The 15,202-nt window shown below is 42.8% G+C and overlaps 1 protein-coding gene across 1 annotated transcript in view; it reads right to left on the bottom strand.

The window, feature by feature from the left end:
- Nucleotides 1-4,584: 4,584 nt before the first annotated feature.
- SHROOM4 (shroom family member 4) overlaps nt 4,585-15,202 on the bottom strand; it is a 288,513-nt gene continuing 277,895 nt past the window's right edge. The window contains exons 6-9 of the mRNA XM_012811303.2: nt 13,985-14,764; nt 9,601-9,781; nt 6,016-6,285; nt 4,585-4,952 (exon numbers count right to left, since the gene is read on the bottom strand). Of these exons, the coding sequence (XP_012666757.1) occupies nt 4,683-4,952; nt 6,016-6,285; nt 9,601-9,781; nt 13,985-14,764 (1,501 nt within the window). The 3' untranslated portion in view covers nt 4,585-4,682. The remainder of the gene's footprint in view (nt 4,953-6,015; nt 6,286-9,600; nt 9,782-13,984; nt 14,765-15,202) is intronic.

The raw sequence follows: 15,202 nt of genomic DNA on the forward strand, positions 1-15,202 counted from the left end.
GCTATTCTGGATTCCCTATAATTCCATCTGAATTTTAGGATCAGCTTGTCAATTTATGCAAAGTAGCCACTGGCATTCTGATAAGGATTGGGTTGAATCTGTAGATCAATTTAGGGTGTATTTTCATCTTAACAACATTAATTCTTCTGATCCATGAACATGGACTATCTTTCCATTTTTTTAGATGGTCTCTAATTTCTCTCAACAATGTTTTATAATTTTCAGCATAAAAGTTTTGCACTTCTTTTGTTAAATTTATTTTAAGTATTTTATTCTTTTTGATGCATTTTAAATGGAACTGTTAAGTGTAAATTTACCTTACCCTTCTTCCTCCTTCCCATCTACTTCATTTATACTGAATTTTACTCCCATATGTGCATATAAATGTTGATTGACTAGTTCAAATGCAGTATTCACACCTAATTGGTGCAATGTACATATTACGGGTAAAGGGCACACTTATAACTTTGGTGTAAAATGCACAAAAGCAAATTATGTAACCCAAAATATATGTATACTTATAATATTCTGAAATTTAAAAAAATTAAATTGTTTTCTTAATATCACTTTCAGATTATTCATTTGATCATGCATATTAACCTTGTAACCATGTATTGAGTATGTTTGTGATAGGTCATTGCTTCCCAACCTATGATATGTACACAGATTTTCTGGGAATCTAGTTAAAATTCAGACTGCTATCACTGGGTTTGGAGTGGGGACTGGGATTCTGCCTTTCTAACAACTTCTCAATAGTGGCTTTTATTTATTATTTATAATTCACTTGAAAGATAGATATAATTGTTCCTATTTTAATGGAAAGAAAATGATCTCAGAAGTTCAGCAAGCAACCCAAGATCATAGAGTAAGTGGCAGATCCAAGATTTGAACACAGCTTATTCTAATGCCAAAGTTGGACTCCTTCCACACTATCTATCACACTGGATATCTAGAATAGGAGGAGGACAGTTGGAATATAAACAGAGGGAAAAAATCAATCTTTTCAGTGTCAGTGATACCTGGAGTGCATTTGGGTCTAAACCTTGAGGTTGTCTTGGAGAACTGATCAGCAAGGCTATACTTTCTAGGGAACTGAAAATGAAGGTGTGAGACTAGATTAATAGCTAAAAGTAAGATGATACTACTAGACAGAACGTTAGATTGAAGGAAGTCTAGAGGTGGTTTACCTCTAATCAGACAGAATCCAGAACTCTGTGTACTGCTAAGGTCTACACCTGGGACTACACCTATTTATTGTTGACTCTACTTGCACTCTAAATGCTAGATTAGACTAGTTATGATGTTGCCATTGACTCCCCATAGAGAAGAAATACACTAACAAACTAAAGGAAACAGCTGTGGTCTGAGGTCCATCTAAGTAGAAACACACCACTCCTCAATCCTGTGGTATCAACAGAAAAAATCCATGGCATAAACTGTGGTTCCTATTCAGGGTGCTCTTGAAATAGGTGTCTAAAAGCTTTCCCCCCAAAAAGGTTATGGTGGACTCTACTATTATGCTGGGGATGATGAATGATGTGTGTACAGCATAAATACTATCCCTAAGGACCAGGGTAAGGATTTAGGGATGTGGGTAAGGCTCTAGTCATATGGCTATGCATGAAGGACTGTAGATAGGTGACCACATATTATTTCTAATACTTCTCAGCAAAATCTTAGGGGACTTCTATCACCTAAGTCAAAACACATGAGATAAATTTTTTGTCCTTAGCACCTTTTATTGACGTATGACCCTTGATGACAATCTGGTAGGCATATATATGACAGCCGAGAAGGGCGTGGTGGAGGACACAAATGCAGAAACAATAAGATTTGGAAAAATAATAGTTTCACATGGGATAGATGACCCCCAGCAGTTGTACAACAAACACTGCTTCTTTATCTATAAAGACTGCCCCCTGACCCACCCCCCCTAAAGACCTACTAATTTTCAAATAATACAATACGCTGCTAAAGAAATATTGGCATAAATAACTCCTTGGGCAAAGGCAGTGAAAGTTGCCGAGTTCCAGATGGATAGAAGTGGCCAGAAATGTGACTAGCTTCCTCCATCTGGAGTCTGCTACTGGCAGAGAAGATCCTTCAAGGAAGCTGGGGTCCAGGATGTGGTCTCTGGTGTACCTGGGCAGCTTTTTGGCACATGAGGTTAATGGAAAATGGAAACTGAACCTAGCCTTGAACGAGTCTTTTCATCTTTGCACCTTCTCTCCTTTCCTCTGTTTCCAATATCTCCCTTTCTAGAGTTTTATTTTCAGTATCTCTGTTTCATCTTCTTGGATTCCAGCTGGGCATTTACTGTTATATCCTAGCTGAGTCTCTAGCTGTGAGACTCAAGGAAACTCACTTATCCAGAGCCCTGGGGATAAGGGGACAAGTTAGGGAGGACATGTCCCTGCTTACCTATTACTCATAGGGGCCTACATAAGTATTTGAAAGGAGAAAGCAGAAGTCAAGATGAGTAACTGTCTTTAGGAATATCCCTTGGCCTGTCTTCCAAACTGCTATCCCCTGGCAGTCCTTAGATGAGGGCTTAGCCCAGGAATTGAGAACAGAGGAAAGACACAGCACCTCAAGTAATACTGCCAGCTTTGCAGCACAATCACACACAAGACTGTCACAGTGGGAGTGTGGCATGCCAGTGTCTGGTTAGCAGTTTAGTGCTGTCTACTGAACTTCATTGCTCAGTATAGTTCTGCAGTTATTTTTTAAATGCTTTGGAAACTGTCCCTTCCTTTGAAAATATGCATCCTGTGTTCTCCATTCAAAGCACTTCCCCACCTTCTTCAACCTTGGCTTGGGTAAGCCCAGCCTTTTATAAGCACTGGCTTTCCCAAATACAGAAAAGTCTCCCATTGGAAGGGAGAAAGGCAGGTATGACATTGTAACTAACAATTTTGGCAAAAATAACTGAGAGCATACCCAGGGCTCCATGGAAAGACTTACCCCCACCCTCACCAGGACACTCTGCTGGCCAACATTCTCCTATTGTTTTCAAATACAATGAAGAGGAAATAGAAGCTAGTGACCAGTATTTGTACCAGCAGCAAAGTTCTTTGGCAAATTCTTTGGTTGAATGAGACATTGCTGTTGCTACTGTTGACCTCCAAGGACCCTGAGGAGCTCAGCAGTAACTAGAATAGATGCTAGGACTTGGCCTGGCTGCATGATACCATGGAGCTGGAACTGAGGGCAGAGTTTGACCAAGACTACCTTCATCACCCACCTGAGGGCTTTTCCAGGATAGAAGCTGGCTGACAACATCAGGGCTTTGGCAACAGCAGCGGCTTTTGTTGTTTGTATGCCTAAGATACTAGCTGGGTCATCACTTACTCTAGGGGGTTGGACCTGGGTGGAGTTCCCAGCTACCATGAGTTCTGGTTCCCCGAGCCAGGCCACAGGTTGAGAAATTAATGGTTAGAAGAGCTCCCTTGAGCTCACCTCTACTCTACCTCATAGCCTGGAGACAGCAGAGAAATGGGTGAACCTTTCTTGGTTTCAGAAGATTTCTTTGGTTTCAAAAAAATAAGTAAGAAAGAATTGAACCCTGCTGGGGAATGCTAAGCTCATAGTCACCCAGACTTCAAGGGAAGCACAGGGGCAGGCCATAGTAGGGAGGCTCCAAGTTCCTGGGGGAGATCTCCTTTTTTAGAAACTAGTAGCTATGGTAAGAATAATTCAATGCCTTGGCACTTGTTTTCCTAGCCATGGTAGATTCTGGCTGATCTGCAGAAAATGGTTTCATTCTGGGCTAACCTTTCCCTCTCCAACTTCCCTCTTCTTGCTTTAATTAGTTAAAAAAGAAAAATATAGTAATCAAAACATAAAAATAAATAAAATCAAAAGGCCATTTCATATACAACAATAAGAACCCTCTGCCCCCAGTAATGACATCTATATTCAAAAATCAGCCTTAGTAGAGGCCCACCGTGTGAAGCCCTGGAATTGGCACCTGCAACCCCTAGCAATGGAAGGGCAAAGTGAAACAAGAGGTGTCAGGCCTGACGTCTTAGGACAGGAGTCAGGCCATACTAGGCAGGACTAAGAGCAGGTCTCCTCCACTTCAACTAGGTGCTGGGGAAGGCGGCCATGGTGCTGATTTGTTTAAGCCTTGTTCCTTCCTGAGGGGCACCTGAGGATACGCAAACTATGATAAAGTTCTGTTACGTGTAATTCCTCCTTCTGTGCTTCCACTGCAAAGCTTGGATGAGGGCTTACTAGGCGAATGCCCTCAAGGCAGTCAGATCTCTGTGGAAAGTGGCTGGGCCACAAGCCCTGGAGCAGAGTGAAGCTGTGGTAGGCAGCTTGTTTCTGAGCCTTAAGAGGCTGAAAGTAGTATGGATGGGTGGTAAGTACTTGATGTCTTTGGTGTCCTACTACAAAAAATGAAGATACTTTGTTGGTCTTGTGTGCAGAAAGTGCTTGCCCTTGCAAAGTGTGGGGAGGAGAGTGTGGATATATGATCACACCTTGTAGTTCCCAAGGGTAGAAGCCTGGGACCTCCCCAGATTCTCCTAGCCAGTTGGGACCACTGCTAGGGGAAGGGTCAGTGAGAGATGTCCAGGGCCAAGGGCTGGATTTGCTAACAAACTGCTAACAAAAGAAGACAGAAAACATTTCCCAGTGTGGCTGGGCAGGGGTGCTGTGGCAGACCGCTGGTAGAATTAGAAATTGCTGGGCCCCAGGAGTAGGCTCTCCCTGAGACATTTGAGCTGCTCTTCCCCCAGCTTTATCTTCTCCTCCAACTCTCGCTGTTCAATTATGAGAGCAGATTTCATCTTGACAAAGTGCTGGTAATCTTGGAGCTGGTCCTGAGGCAGGTAGCGGGAGACCATGCCAAACACTAGCTTTTCTCGGTGGTCCATGTGCTCCTTCAGCTCTTTGGCATCGGCCAACTGCCCTGTCAGCTGCTGCTTCTTCTCTATCAGCACCAACTGAGGAAGCAGAGGATCAGTTAGGAGCTATCCCAAGTACCAGGCATCAGTCTCACAGTGCTGCCTGTCAGTGCTCCACCAGGGAAGCTGCCCCAGAGCAGCTAGCCATTCTGCTAATTGATTAGTCCTAGACTTTGTTTCCTAAAGTCTACCTTCATGCACAAGCCTTTCTTCCCTGTAGCAGGAGAAGGACAAACACAACAGCAGTTCTGGACAGAAGGATGTGATGTCTCTAAGGCTTACTTTAATCTGGAGACCGCCACTGGGTTTGGGGTGGAGGAAGGCTCTGACAAAGCCAGCCTATGTTCTTTCTTTTTGTTGTTGTTGCAGGTTTTTTTTGGCCGGCGCTGGGTTTGAACCCACCACCTCCAGCATATGGAGCTGGTGCCCTACTCCTTTGAGCCACAGGCGCTGCCCCCATGTTCTATTCATCTGGTGAACAGTCATGACTGTGGTGATGCTTTCTTTATGGTGTGTCTGGTGAGTGGATGTATCTGTGTGTATAAGCATGTGCATATGCACCTTACTATGGGTTCTACATTGAATTCAAAGTCCCTTGTATAGGGCAAGGAATGCAGTTTTGGTTCAGGAATGCATGCGGGTGACGCAACCTGTGAAACTGACAGCCTCCCGATCTCACCTACTTGATGAGACCTTCCTCTCCACCTCTAGAGAGGGGGAGGTAAAACTGCTGCTGCTGCTGCCAATAGGTAGCACCAATGTTTAGCCTGTTCTAGGTCCTGTTTTAAGCAATCAACATGGATTACCTAATTTAATTCTCACAGTCCCATGAATTAGGTAGAATAGTCAACCCATTTTTTTTTCTTTTCTTTTTTTTATTGGTCAACCCATTTTATAGATAAGAGAGAGGCAGAGTGAAGTTAAGTGAGTTGCCCACAGCTAACAAGTGACAGAGGCAGAATTTCAGGGCACTTATAATCCATGCACACATTCTTACACTATGCTGTACTGCCTCCCATCATAGCCCAACTTGAAAGACAGAGCCCTGAGAAGAAACAGATGGTATTTCCCTCCATCCACTCCCCAGAGACTCCAACTCTACCTTCTCCTGGTTGGCCTCTGAATCAATGCTGTTGAGAGCATTCTCCACGCGGGCCAGTCGTCCAGAGAGTGAAAGCAACAGGTTGACCACTTTGTCTAGGTCCCCAATAAACAAACGGTACTTTTCAAACTCGTTGGATTTGCATATGGCTTTTAAGTTGGCCTCAACCTCCTCCCCAAGGGTGGAATTGGCATTGATGTCCTCTAGCAGCCCACGCTGGGCCTCCCGCAGGACAGAAAGTTTTCTGCCAATGCTTTCAATAAGTTGTATCTAGGGGCGTTAAACAGGAGAAGACAAAGGATGAGAATGGGGACCAACAGAAAGAAACTAATCTGTGACTGTAACCTTAACTGTGGTGTCCAAAAAACAGATGGTGGGCTCTAGTCACTGGAAACAAAGGAAACCTGAACAAGTCATTAGCAATTCCAGTTTCCTGAGCAGGCACCTTCTTTTTCTGTCTGGTAGGAATCTCCATATCACTACCAATGCCATTTACCTTGGCATTAGATAAATGGTACCCATGGGCTAAGCCTCATTTGCCAAATGCAACTTAAAAAATACCTGCTGAGGCCGGGCGTGGTGGCTCACACCTATAATTCTAGCAGTCTGGGAGGCCGAGGTGGGTAGATTGCTTGAACTCACAAGTTTGAGACCAGCCTGAGCAAAAGCGAGACCCTGTCTCTATTAAAAATAGAAAAACTGTGGCAAGAGAATCACGTGAGCCTGAGTTGGAGGTTGCTGTAAGCTATGAGGCCACAGCACTCTACTCAGGGCAACAACTTGAGATTCTGTCTCAAAAAAAAAAAAATAATACCTGCTGAGACTAAATAGGAGCTAGAATGTTTTTGAGAGCTTAAGGTAGGAAAGTATTTGCCCCTAAGTAATCGCCCCCCTGCCATTCTAATATCACTCCTCAGAGCCTTGCGGGATTAGCTTCTCACTGTCTTCTGTGTTCACCCACTCATTCTTGTGGTCCTGAGTGGACTACACAGTTCCACCTGCTCTTTATTTCCTTCTTCACTTTGGCTATTCCTATTTCTGTTTCAGGGCTCAGCTCTACTCCTACCTTTGCTACAGGAAGCCCTCCTCTCTAAGTCTTCTCTTAGGGATCTCTTTCTTTTCTGAGCTCTCAAGTCTTTTAAAATTAGAACCCTATAGAGTAATTTGAAGTTCTTCATTTTCTATTCCATGGGTGAGTCTGGTCCTCCGTTTACCATTGATTAGATTTGTCTTCCCTTCAGGTTTTTCCAGTTCTGGGACTGCACTCACTGGAAGGTAGTGTGGTAGAGTAGAGTTTTGGAGTCAGAGCTGCCTGGATTCAAATTCCACCTCCACCAAACTCTGTGACTTTGGGCAAGATACTTAATTCCACTAACACTTCTGTTTCCTCATCTGTAAAGTAGAGAAATACTTTCTTCTCCACGCCAGCTAGAAGTATTGTAATGGTTAAATAAGATCACAGAAGTAGAAGACTTAGGATTATGCCTGGAACTTAAGTGCTCAATACATGTTACTAGACTATTATTATTATATTGTTTCCATAAGGCACTGTAAACTAATGACTACTTATCTAGCTGCAAGGTTTTGATAAGAATGGGCTTGTCCCAGCCTGCACACAGTTCTTGTAGCCAGTACTACATTGTGGAAAAGCACATGGAATCCAATGCCAGACTCTCTGAGTTTGAATCCCAGCTCTCCCACAAAGTAGTGGTAGAGCAAATTACTCAATCTCTCTGTGCCTCAATTTCCACACCTAAAAAAATAGGATAACAATAGTAACTACCTCATAGAGTTATGACAATTAAATGAATTAACACATGTTATGTGTTTAGAATAGTATCTTGTACATAGGAAGTATGCTTCAGTGTTTGTTATTATTCCAGCCCAGGCAATGTAGGACCACAAACTTGTAGTATTCTAGAATATGTTCTTCTCTGGTAGTTTATTTAGAGATTTCCAAGGTTTCCAAGACTAAGAGAGCCTCTTCTGGGTTCCAGGACCTGTTGTTATATTTTAGAACTATTTAAAAGTCAGGGGATCACCATGACCTTAGTCTGAAGTATAATAGATTTGCATTTGGGGAAAATTCCAAATCCACTGGAAATTAGGGATCAATGGTATGAATGAGACAACATAATTAGATGCCAAGAGGATGTCAGTTATATTTTCACCTTTTGCTCTCCCAAACAAAGTTCAATGCTAGGGAAAAGGAATGGCTGGTGGGCAAAGGACTCACTTTGAACATCATCTACACATCCTGGCTTCCAGGCTCTGGAAATGGACAGAAGGATAAAAATGGAGAGAACCCTTTGTTTCTTGGCACCTGGGCTCTCTAATGTAACCCTCAACCTTAGGGAAAGTGTAGTATATAGAGCTGTGGAGTCATCACAGACCTGGCCAGAGCTGAGTTGTTTATTCTGGAATATTGCAAATTAGTGACCTGCCTTACCTTTTTTTTTTTTCAGAGACAAAAACTGTCCTAGCCTACCCACAATTACTTCAAATCACTCTCTTCTGTCCTGTGTTTTGCCACTTCTGATCATTCTCTCGTCTCCTGGTCAGATATCTATTATGTTTGCTCCTATAGAGGCCATGTCTTGAGTAAGCTAGGAGCAGCCCTGCCATGCTCAGGGAACATGGAATCCAAGGAAGCAGACATCTGATCAATACAAGTTTAATACCACCATGCTTCCAATTCTTCCTTTGACATTTTGCTTCAGATGAAAAATTGGAAGGAGGGCTCTGCAAATAGCCCTGTGCTTTCCTACTGGTTATGTCCTGAAAAAGAAATAGGGGCAGAAGAGCAATTTACATGGAGTTCTGATGTCTAAAAAGTGGTAAATTGAGCCTTTGAAGTTGTCATGGCTCATGAAATAAAATGGGTGAGTGCAAAGAGGGCAAAGTGATTCCAGGAATTTGATTAGAAAACCAAGCTAGTGGCACTTAGAGGAAGAAAGGGAGGCTTTGGAAACAACAACATCATCTCCATTTATCTATTTTGTATTTTTAAGAGATAATTGACTATCTTTGCAAATAAATACTAATGTTTGCTAGCCTATAATTTTCCTTATTTTCTTTAGTCTGTTCTCTCTCCCAGAAAGTTGCACAGAGAATAAAAATTAATTCCACTGTCATTAGAAAAGCTCACTGGAAGAAACCCTGATGTGCCCTAGGTAGTGATTTACTTACAAGGCTGACTTAACTCAGAGAGACAGCACAAACAGTAAAGTAGAAATTCAGACAGTCTTGACTTCAAGTTGTGGATCTATCATTTTTAGCCTGCAACTCCTGGGTGAGTTACTGGTAGTCCCTTCAACAGGTGAAAAAGGGATGGCACTATCTACCTGGTTAGGTTGTTCTAAGGATTAGTGAGATCATGATAATGATGATTGCTATTATTATTATTGGCTGGATCAAAAAGAGACTGGAGATGAATCTGTGAGGAACCCAGAGAGGCTGTTTGATTTCTGTACTGAAAATAAAGGAATACAAAATGTTCTAGAGAGTGTTAGAGTGCTGTTCACCCTCCAGACCACTGAAGCTAAATGCTGAAAATCATAGATAGTACATATCAAAGAACTTCACCTTTTTGTGTGCCAGTTCATGGTCAACTTCCTCCTCTCCCAGGCCAATCTCTGCCATCTCAGGTTGGTCTTTCAATTTGTTCAGAAGCTCTGCCTTGGCCACAGAAATATTGTAGTAAGCTGAGTAAGAGGTAGGGATTCCTGGAGCCCCTGGAGGAGGTGAGAAGTGCTGAAACTCTTGTCTGCAGAAACAAAGAATGACCATTTGAGCACATCTGCTGAGAGTCTGCTGATCTTTCTGTTTCTTAATTACTCCATCTGAAAAATGGGACCCTACTTCACCAAGGAGTTATAAAAAAAATACAGAGCAGAAGGTACTGTTCAAATGAACAGGTCACATGAAGACTATCTAGAAGCTGTAAGTAAAGGCAAATTTTAAGAACTTAGAAGGCTATTTCATTCCCCTGACTTCAGCAGCTAGGGGGACTTCTTTAGAGATAATTTGGTTTAGTTATTAACGCCCTACTAAAATCCAGAAAAAAATTGGCAGGATCCCAAATTTCTGGGCTTCTGATCATCAGTGATTCCTTTTGATTCCTGGCCCCAGTATATGGATCCCAAAGGCAGGGCTAAGTGATAGGGAAGCATCTGAGACCTTAGCTACTCTTGGTCTCCCTCACACCATCCTTGGATGCCCACACATTCCAACTCTAACTAGTCTGCTTGTTTACAAAGGCACCCTGTGGCTTTTCTGGATGCTCTCATCTTTTTTTCTTTCCGATGCCACTCCTGCTTGAAATGGCCCTTCTACTGCAGATCTCCCACAGCAAAGTGGTCACCCATAACCTGAGCAGTGGTCACCATTTTGGAGGCTGGGGTTAGCACCCCTGCCAGGGATTTGTCACAGCCCAATACATCTCTCATGAGCTCTTCTGAAATTGCCTACACTAGGTTAGGCCTTTGGTCTGAGAAGGGATAACATCTCTCCACTTCCGGCATATTCCCAGGGGCCCCATGGCTGTAGAGTGAAATAGGGATAAAAAGGAACCAGTGGCACCCAGGGGCTTGATAAGTGTGGCTGCAGACCCTGTTGTCTTGGGTTCACTGAAGCCTGTAGGGCTGAGGTGTTGCTTCTCAGAACCCCAGCCCATGAAAGAGAACTTCTCCTCAGGAAAAAAGCAGCTCTGGCTCCATGCTGGCTTGAGTTTGGCCTCTTCTGCCATCAAAGCTTCTGTTCTGATGTGAGGAAGGAAGAAAATAGAAATGCTACAAAGTCAGGTTTCATTGATGGAGGGGCAAACAATTTCAGCTGTGGTTTACTTGAGGGGGAGGCCCACCCTCACCACCGTCCCATTTCCTCCCAGCTATCCCCACCTTCCACCTGTCTGTGCCACTACTCCTCTGCTAACCTGCAGCTGTTTGAAAGAGAAAATAGGAGAAACTCATTAGTCATTTTTGCAGCTATTTGCAGCTTTTAGATAAAGGTCAAAAATAATGGTTAGAAGGCTTCAGAGCTATTTACTGATTCATGCTATGCTGTCTCCTAATTCATCACACAAAAGAAACTTGGGCATGCCAATTTTCTCATCCTAAGTAAATTCATTTTATATGTAGGTTTTCAAGCTTATAACACTGATAAAGGAATAATACTAGCTACCACTCCCACCATGCTTACCATGCTCCAGAAACTGTCCTAAGATAGATACCCACATACACATATGTCTATAGATATACAAATGGATGCTCACGATGACAACCATTTAACAGGTAAGAACAAGCGGCATCAACTGGTAAAGTGACTTTCCCAAGGTCACTAGCCATTAAAAGGCAGACCTGTGATTTGCACCTGTGAGTCTAGTCACTATGCTATACTGCTAAAAGGGCAAGTCGACATCATATAAAATCCTACATGTAAATAATTTTCTGCCCAGAGTAGATCTGTGTTGGTAAAGAATAGAGAACATTCTGAAGGATATGTAATAGTGTAACATATTTGGTACTATGCTCTAGGGCTCCTTTTCTCATCACATCCATTAACAGGGAAGGAGTTACAGGGGACCTATAAGAATATAATTACAATTTGGTAGTGAACATCGAAGCAAATATTACATTTCTTCCACAAAGCACTGAGAGGAAATGCATAAAATCTATAAATCAAGCTACATTTACACTTGAATCAAGTTATTGAACTTAACCAACACTTGATAATTCCACTAACTTTCTTCTATGTGTATCCTAGCATTTTTCTTTTTTTTTTTTTTGTAGTATTTGGCTGGGTTTGAACTCATGACCTCTGATATATGGGGCCACATATATCCTTTGAGCCACAGGAGCTGCCCAATCCCAGCATTTTTTTAACTGAATAGTATGATCGGAGTACTACAGATAAACTTGGCTAAAATTAGGATGTCTTTGCTTACATTTTTGACTCAAAATATTATATATATTTGACTCTATTCTTCCTTGCAAAATCTTAAAGCTATTTCCTTTTGGTTAGGATCCTGTGCTCTTCTAGGGTCTGGAATACAATCTTCTTCAGGAGCCCAGTGATCCTGAGATGATATGACAAGCAGAGTGAGTCAGACTCCCTGGCTTCTGACTACCTGCGGTCTTGAGATAGTTACTTTATCTCCTTGGGCCTCAGTTTTCTCATCTAAGAAATGGAGACAAATAGTAACTATTTCATAGGTTTGTTGTACAAATCAATCACGAAAGTGCTTAGAGCACTGCTTATCACATAGTAAGCAGGCAAAAAATGTTAGGTATGTTGGGAATGATGCTGTTCCTTAAATATCCATCCCACAAAGAGGCACCTCTAATTGATTTTTGCAGGCACAAGCCAGGGCTTGTGTGCAAACAAATGTTTACTTCACATCTCACAGTCATTAAAAAAAGTCTCTATAGTTATAAGATCTTTAGTAATAGTGATGCCCTTCTCTTTGGTCAAGATACCAAGGTGAATGGAGGTACATAAAGTAGGTCTACAACTGCTGCCTCTGGTCCATAATACCTTACAGAAGAGAAGAGGGCCTCATGAAAGCCTGGCCTACAGGAAAAATAAGATACGACTCAGAGAGGCTCCCTAGGAAGGTAAAATAAGCATGGGGTTTGGAATGAGACTTATTTGACTTTGAATCTTTGCTGTGTAACTCTGAATTAGTTTCTTATGTTGCTAAGCTTTAGTTTCCTTACCTGTCCAGTGGGGATATTAATGCGAAATAGGGCTTTTGTGAGGATTAAATGAAATAATAGATATATGATGGTTAGCAGTGGCTGACACATAGTGAATGCTTAATAAATGTTCATTCATTCACTTCTTTTCTAAAATATTAGTTAAGTCCTACTATGTGCTAGATCACTTTCCCTTCTACTTACTATGATAGATAAAAATCACAGTTACTTTCCACAAAATGCTTTCTAATGACAGTTAAGAATGCTCCCCAGCAGGATGGTGGGCTTGAGAAGCAGCTACATGGGATGGATCTGATAAGTGATTCTCACAGTGCCCAGGAGCCAGGCCCTGTAAATACTGTGCTTGTGGCATTGTAGGTAGGAAAACTGCTCAGCTAGCTCCACTGCCCCAAGTCACAGATTTGCATATCAATAGGAGGGCAGGCAGAGCCCAGAGCCAGAGCACTGAGTAATGATGGCCCAGGGGCTTTCACTTTGGTGCAATATGGGCAAGCATGCACTATGGGGCATGCATATGAGCACTGGCATGGTGGAGTGAGCAAATGCTGGCAGTCTTGTCCCCAGAACACACTCCTGATTTAGCCTCTGCCCAAGCAACTCAGCCTGTATTGCCTAATGAAGTAAATGCAAAGAGGAAGGGAAACAAGGAGAGGAGAAAAGTGGAAGAGAAAAATGATGTCCTGAACTGTCGTAAGGAATTATCAAGGTATGACGCACCCAGCCCACAAATCCTTTGATGCTGGGGATAGGAGAGAAGAGTTTAAAAGCCCAGACTACTTGTCCTAGAGCAGAGGCAGGTTAGGTTGCAAGGTGGCCTTCTGTTCTGGGAGACAGGCAAAAGAGGTGGCAGAAAAGGGCCTGAGCCAGGTTTTTAGGAAAGGCCTAGTACAGGCAACAAGAGTTTAATGACGCTGGGATCAGGGGCTAGAAATTGATGCATAACTTAAATACAAACTGAGAAATAATATAGTATTTTAATAATAATATCTGGGGATAAGAACCTTAATAACACCCATTTATTGAGCATCTGAAATGCTAAGCATGGAGCTATGTCTTTTATATAGATTATTTTAACATTCCTAATAACCTTGTAGAATAGATGTTCTCATGCCCATTTTCCAGATAAGAAGACCAAGGCTGGGAACAGTTTCATTGACCAGCCCAAGGCCACACAGTGGGTAAATGGTAGAGGTGGAATTCAAACTTATAGTGCCTGCCTCTTCAGGGGCCCAGCCTCTTTCATAAGCACTTACTTGGGGGTATCAGTGGCCTCCTTCCCTGATGTCCTCCAAAGCCCACTGATGCCATAATAAGGGAGCTGAGCCTGCTCAGGTTGAGATCCCAAGTGGCCTCTTTTGGGGGGCAGGAAATCACTGGAATGGAGAGGAAAGGACTCTTGCTCTGCTGGGAGGCTTTGTGCATCCTGCCTGGAGCCCTCTAGGTGGCCAAGGCTCAGTGGTTGCGGCTGCTCCAGGACCTCCTCAGGATTAAGGGCACAGGAACCGGTGGTTTCTGAACTGAAATACTGGGGTGGCAGCTCCTCTTCCTCTCCTTCTTCTTCGTCCTCTGCTTCCTCTTCCTCTTCCTCCTCCTCCTCCTGCTGCCGCTGCTGCTGGTGATGTTGCTGCTTCTGCTGCTTGGCTGCACGGAAGAGTCTGTACTTCTCCCAGTTGGGAGGAGGGGGGCGAGGAGGAGGAAAGGGCTTCCTCCTGGATCCAAGAGGATCTGGCTGGGTCTCATTCTCTTTGGTAAAGAGCTCCTTCCTATGCTGCCCCCAGGCCCGGGTGCTCTGTGGCTCCAGGCTGATGTGACTCTCTGAGAAGGCACGGTTACGCAGTGGGCGGGACATAGAGGCCAGGGAGCTTTCCTCATACACTGAAGTTTCCTCTGCTTTTTTCAAGGCGTGTTTGAAGTCTCCAAGGAGGTCAAGAGAAGAAATTGCTCGATAGTTTGACAAGTCCAGTGCTGGGTTCTCAAGGCAAGGATGGAAGGGGGTTTTCCAAGTAAAGCTAGCCTTGGAATGAGCCATTTCCCTGAAAAACAGGTGAAGATTGAGTAAAATAGTTGCAGATGGGCTCATACTTTGGTATCATTTATTTAAAAATTAAAATAGCCACAAAATAATGTAATATGTGTAGTAAATGTAATAATAATAGAAATGCTAATACAACAATAATGATAGCTAATGCTTACTAAGCATACTGTTCTAAGTGCTTTCCATATCATAACTTATTTAATACTCACAATAACCCTAGGAGGTAGCAATTATTATTGTCCTGGTTTTACAGGTCAGGAAATTGAGGCATAGACAGAGTAAGTAACTTACCTGGAGTCATAAACCTAATAAGTGGAAGAGCTAGGATATGAATTTGAACAGTCTAGCTCCAAAGTCTGGATATACACACAACAATCCTGTCTGTTTATAGCACTCAGAGTAGATGTGCTATGTTCTTGGGCTTATAAGCCCATTT

The sequence above is a fragment of the Otolemur garnettii genome, unplaced genomic scaffold, assembly GCF_000181295.1.
Source record: "Otolemur garnettii isolate 467f Iridium unplaced genomic scaffold, OtoGar3 scaffold00153, whole genome shotgun sequence".
NCBI lineage: Eukaryota > Metazoa > Chordata > Mammalia > Primates > Galagidae > Otolemur > Otolemur garnettii.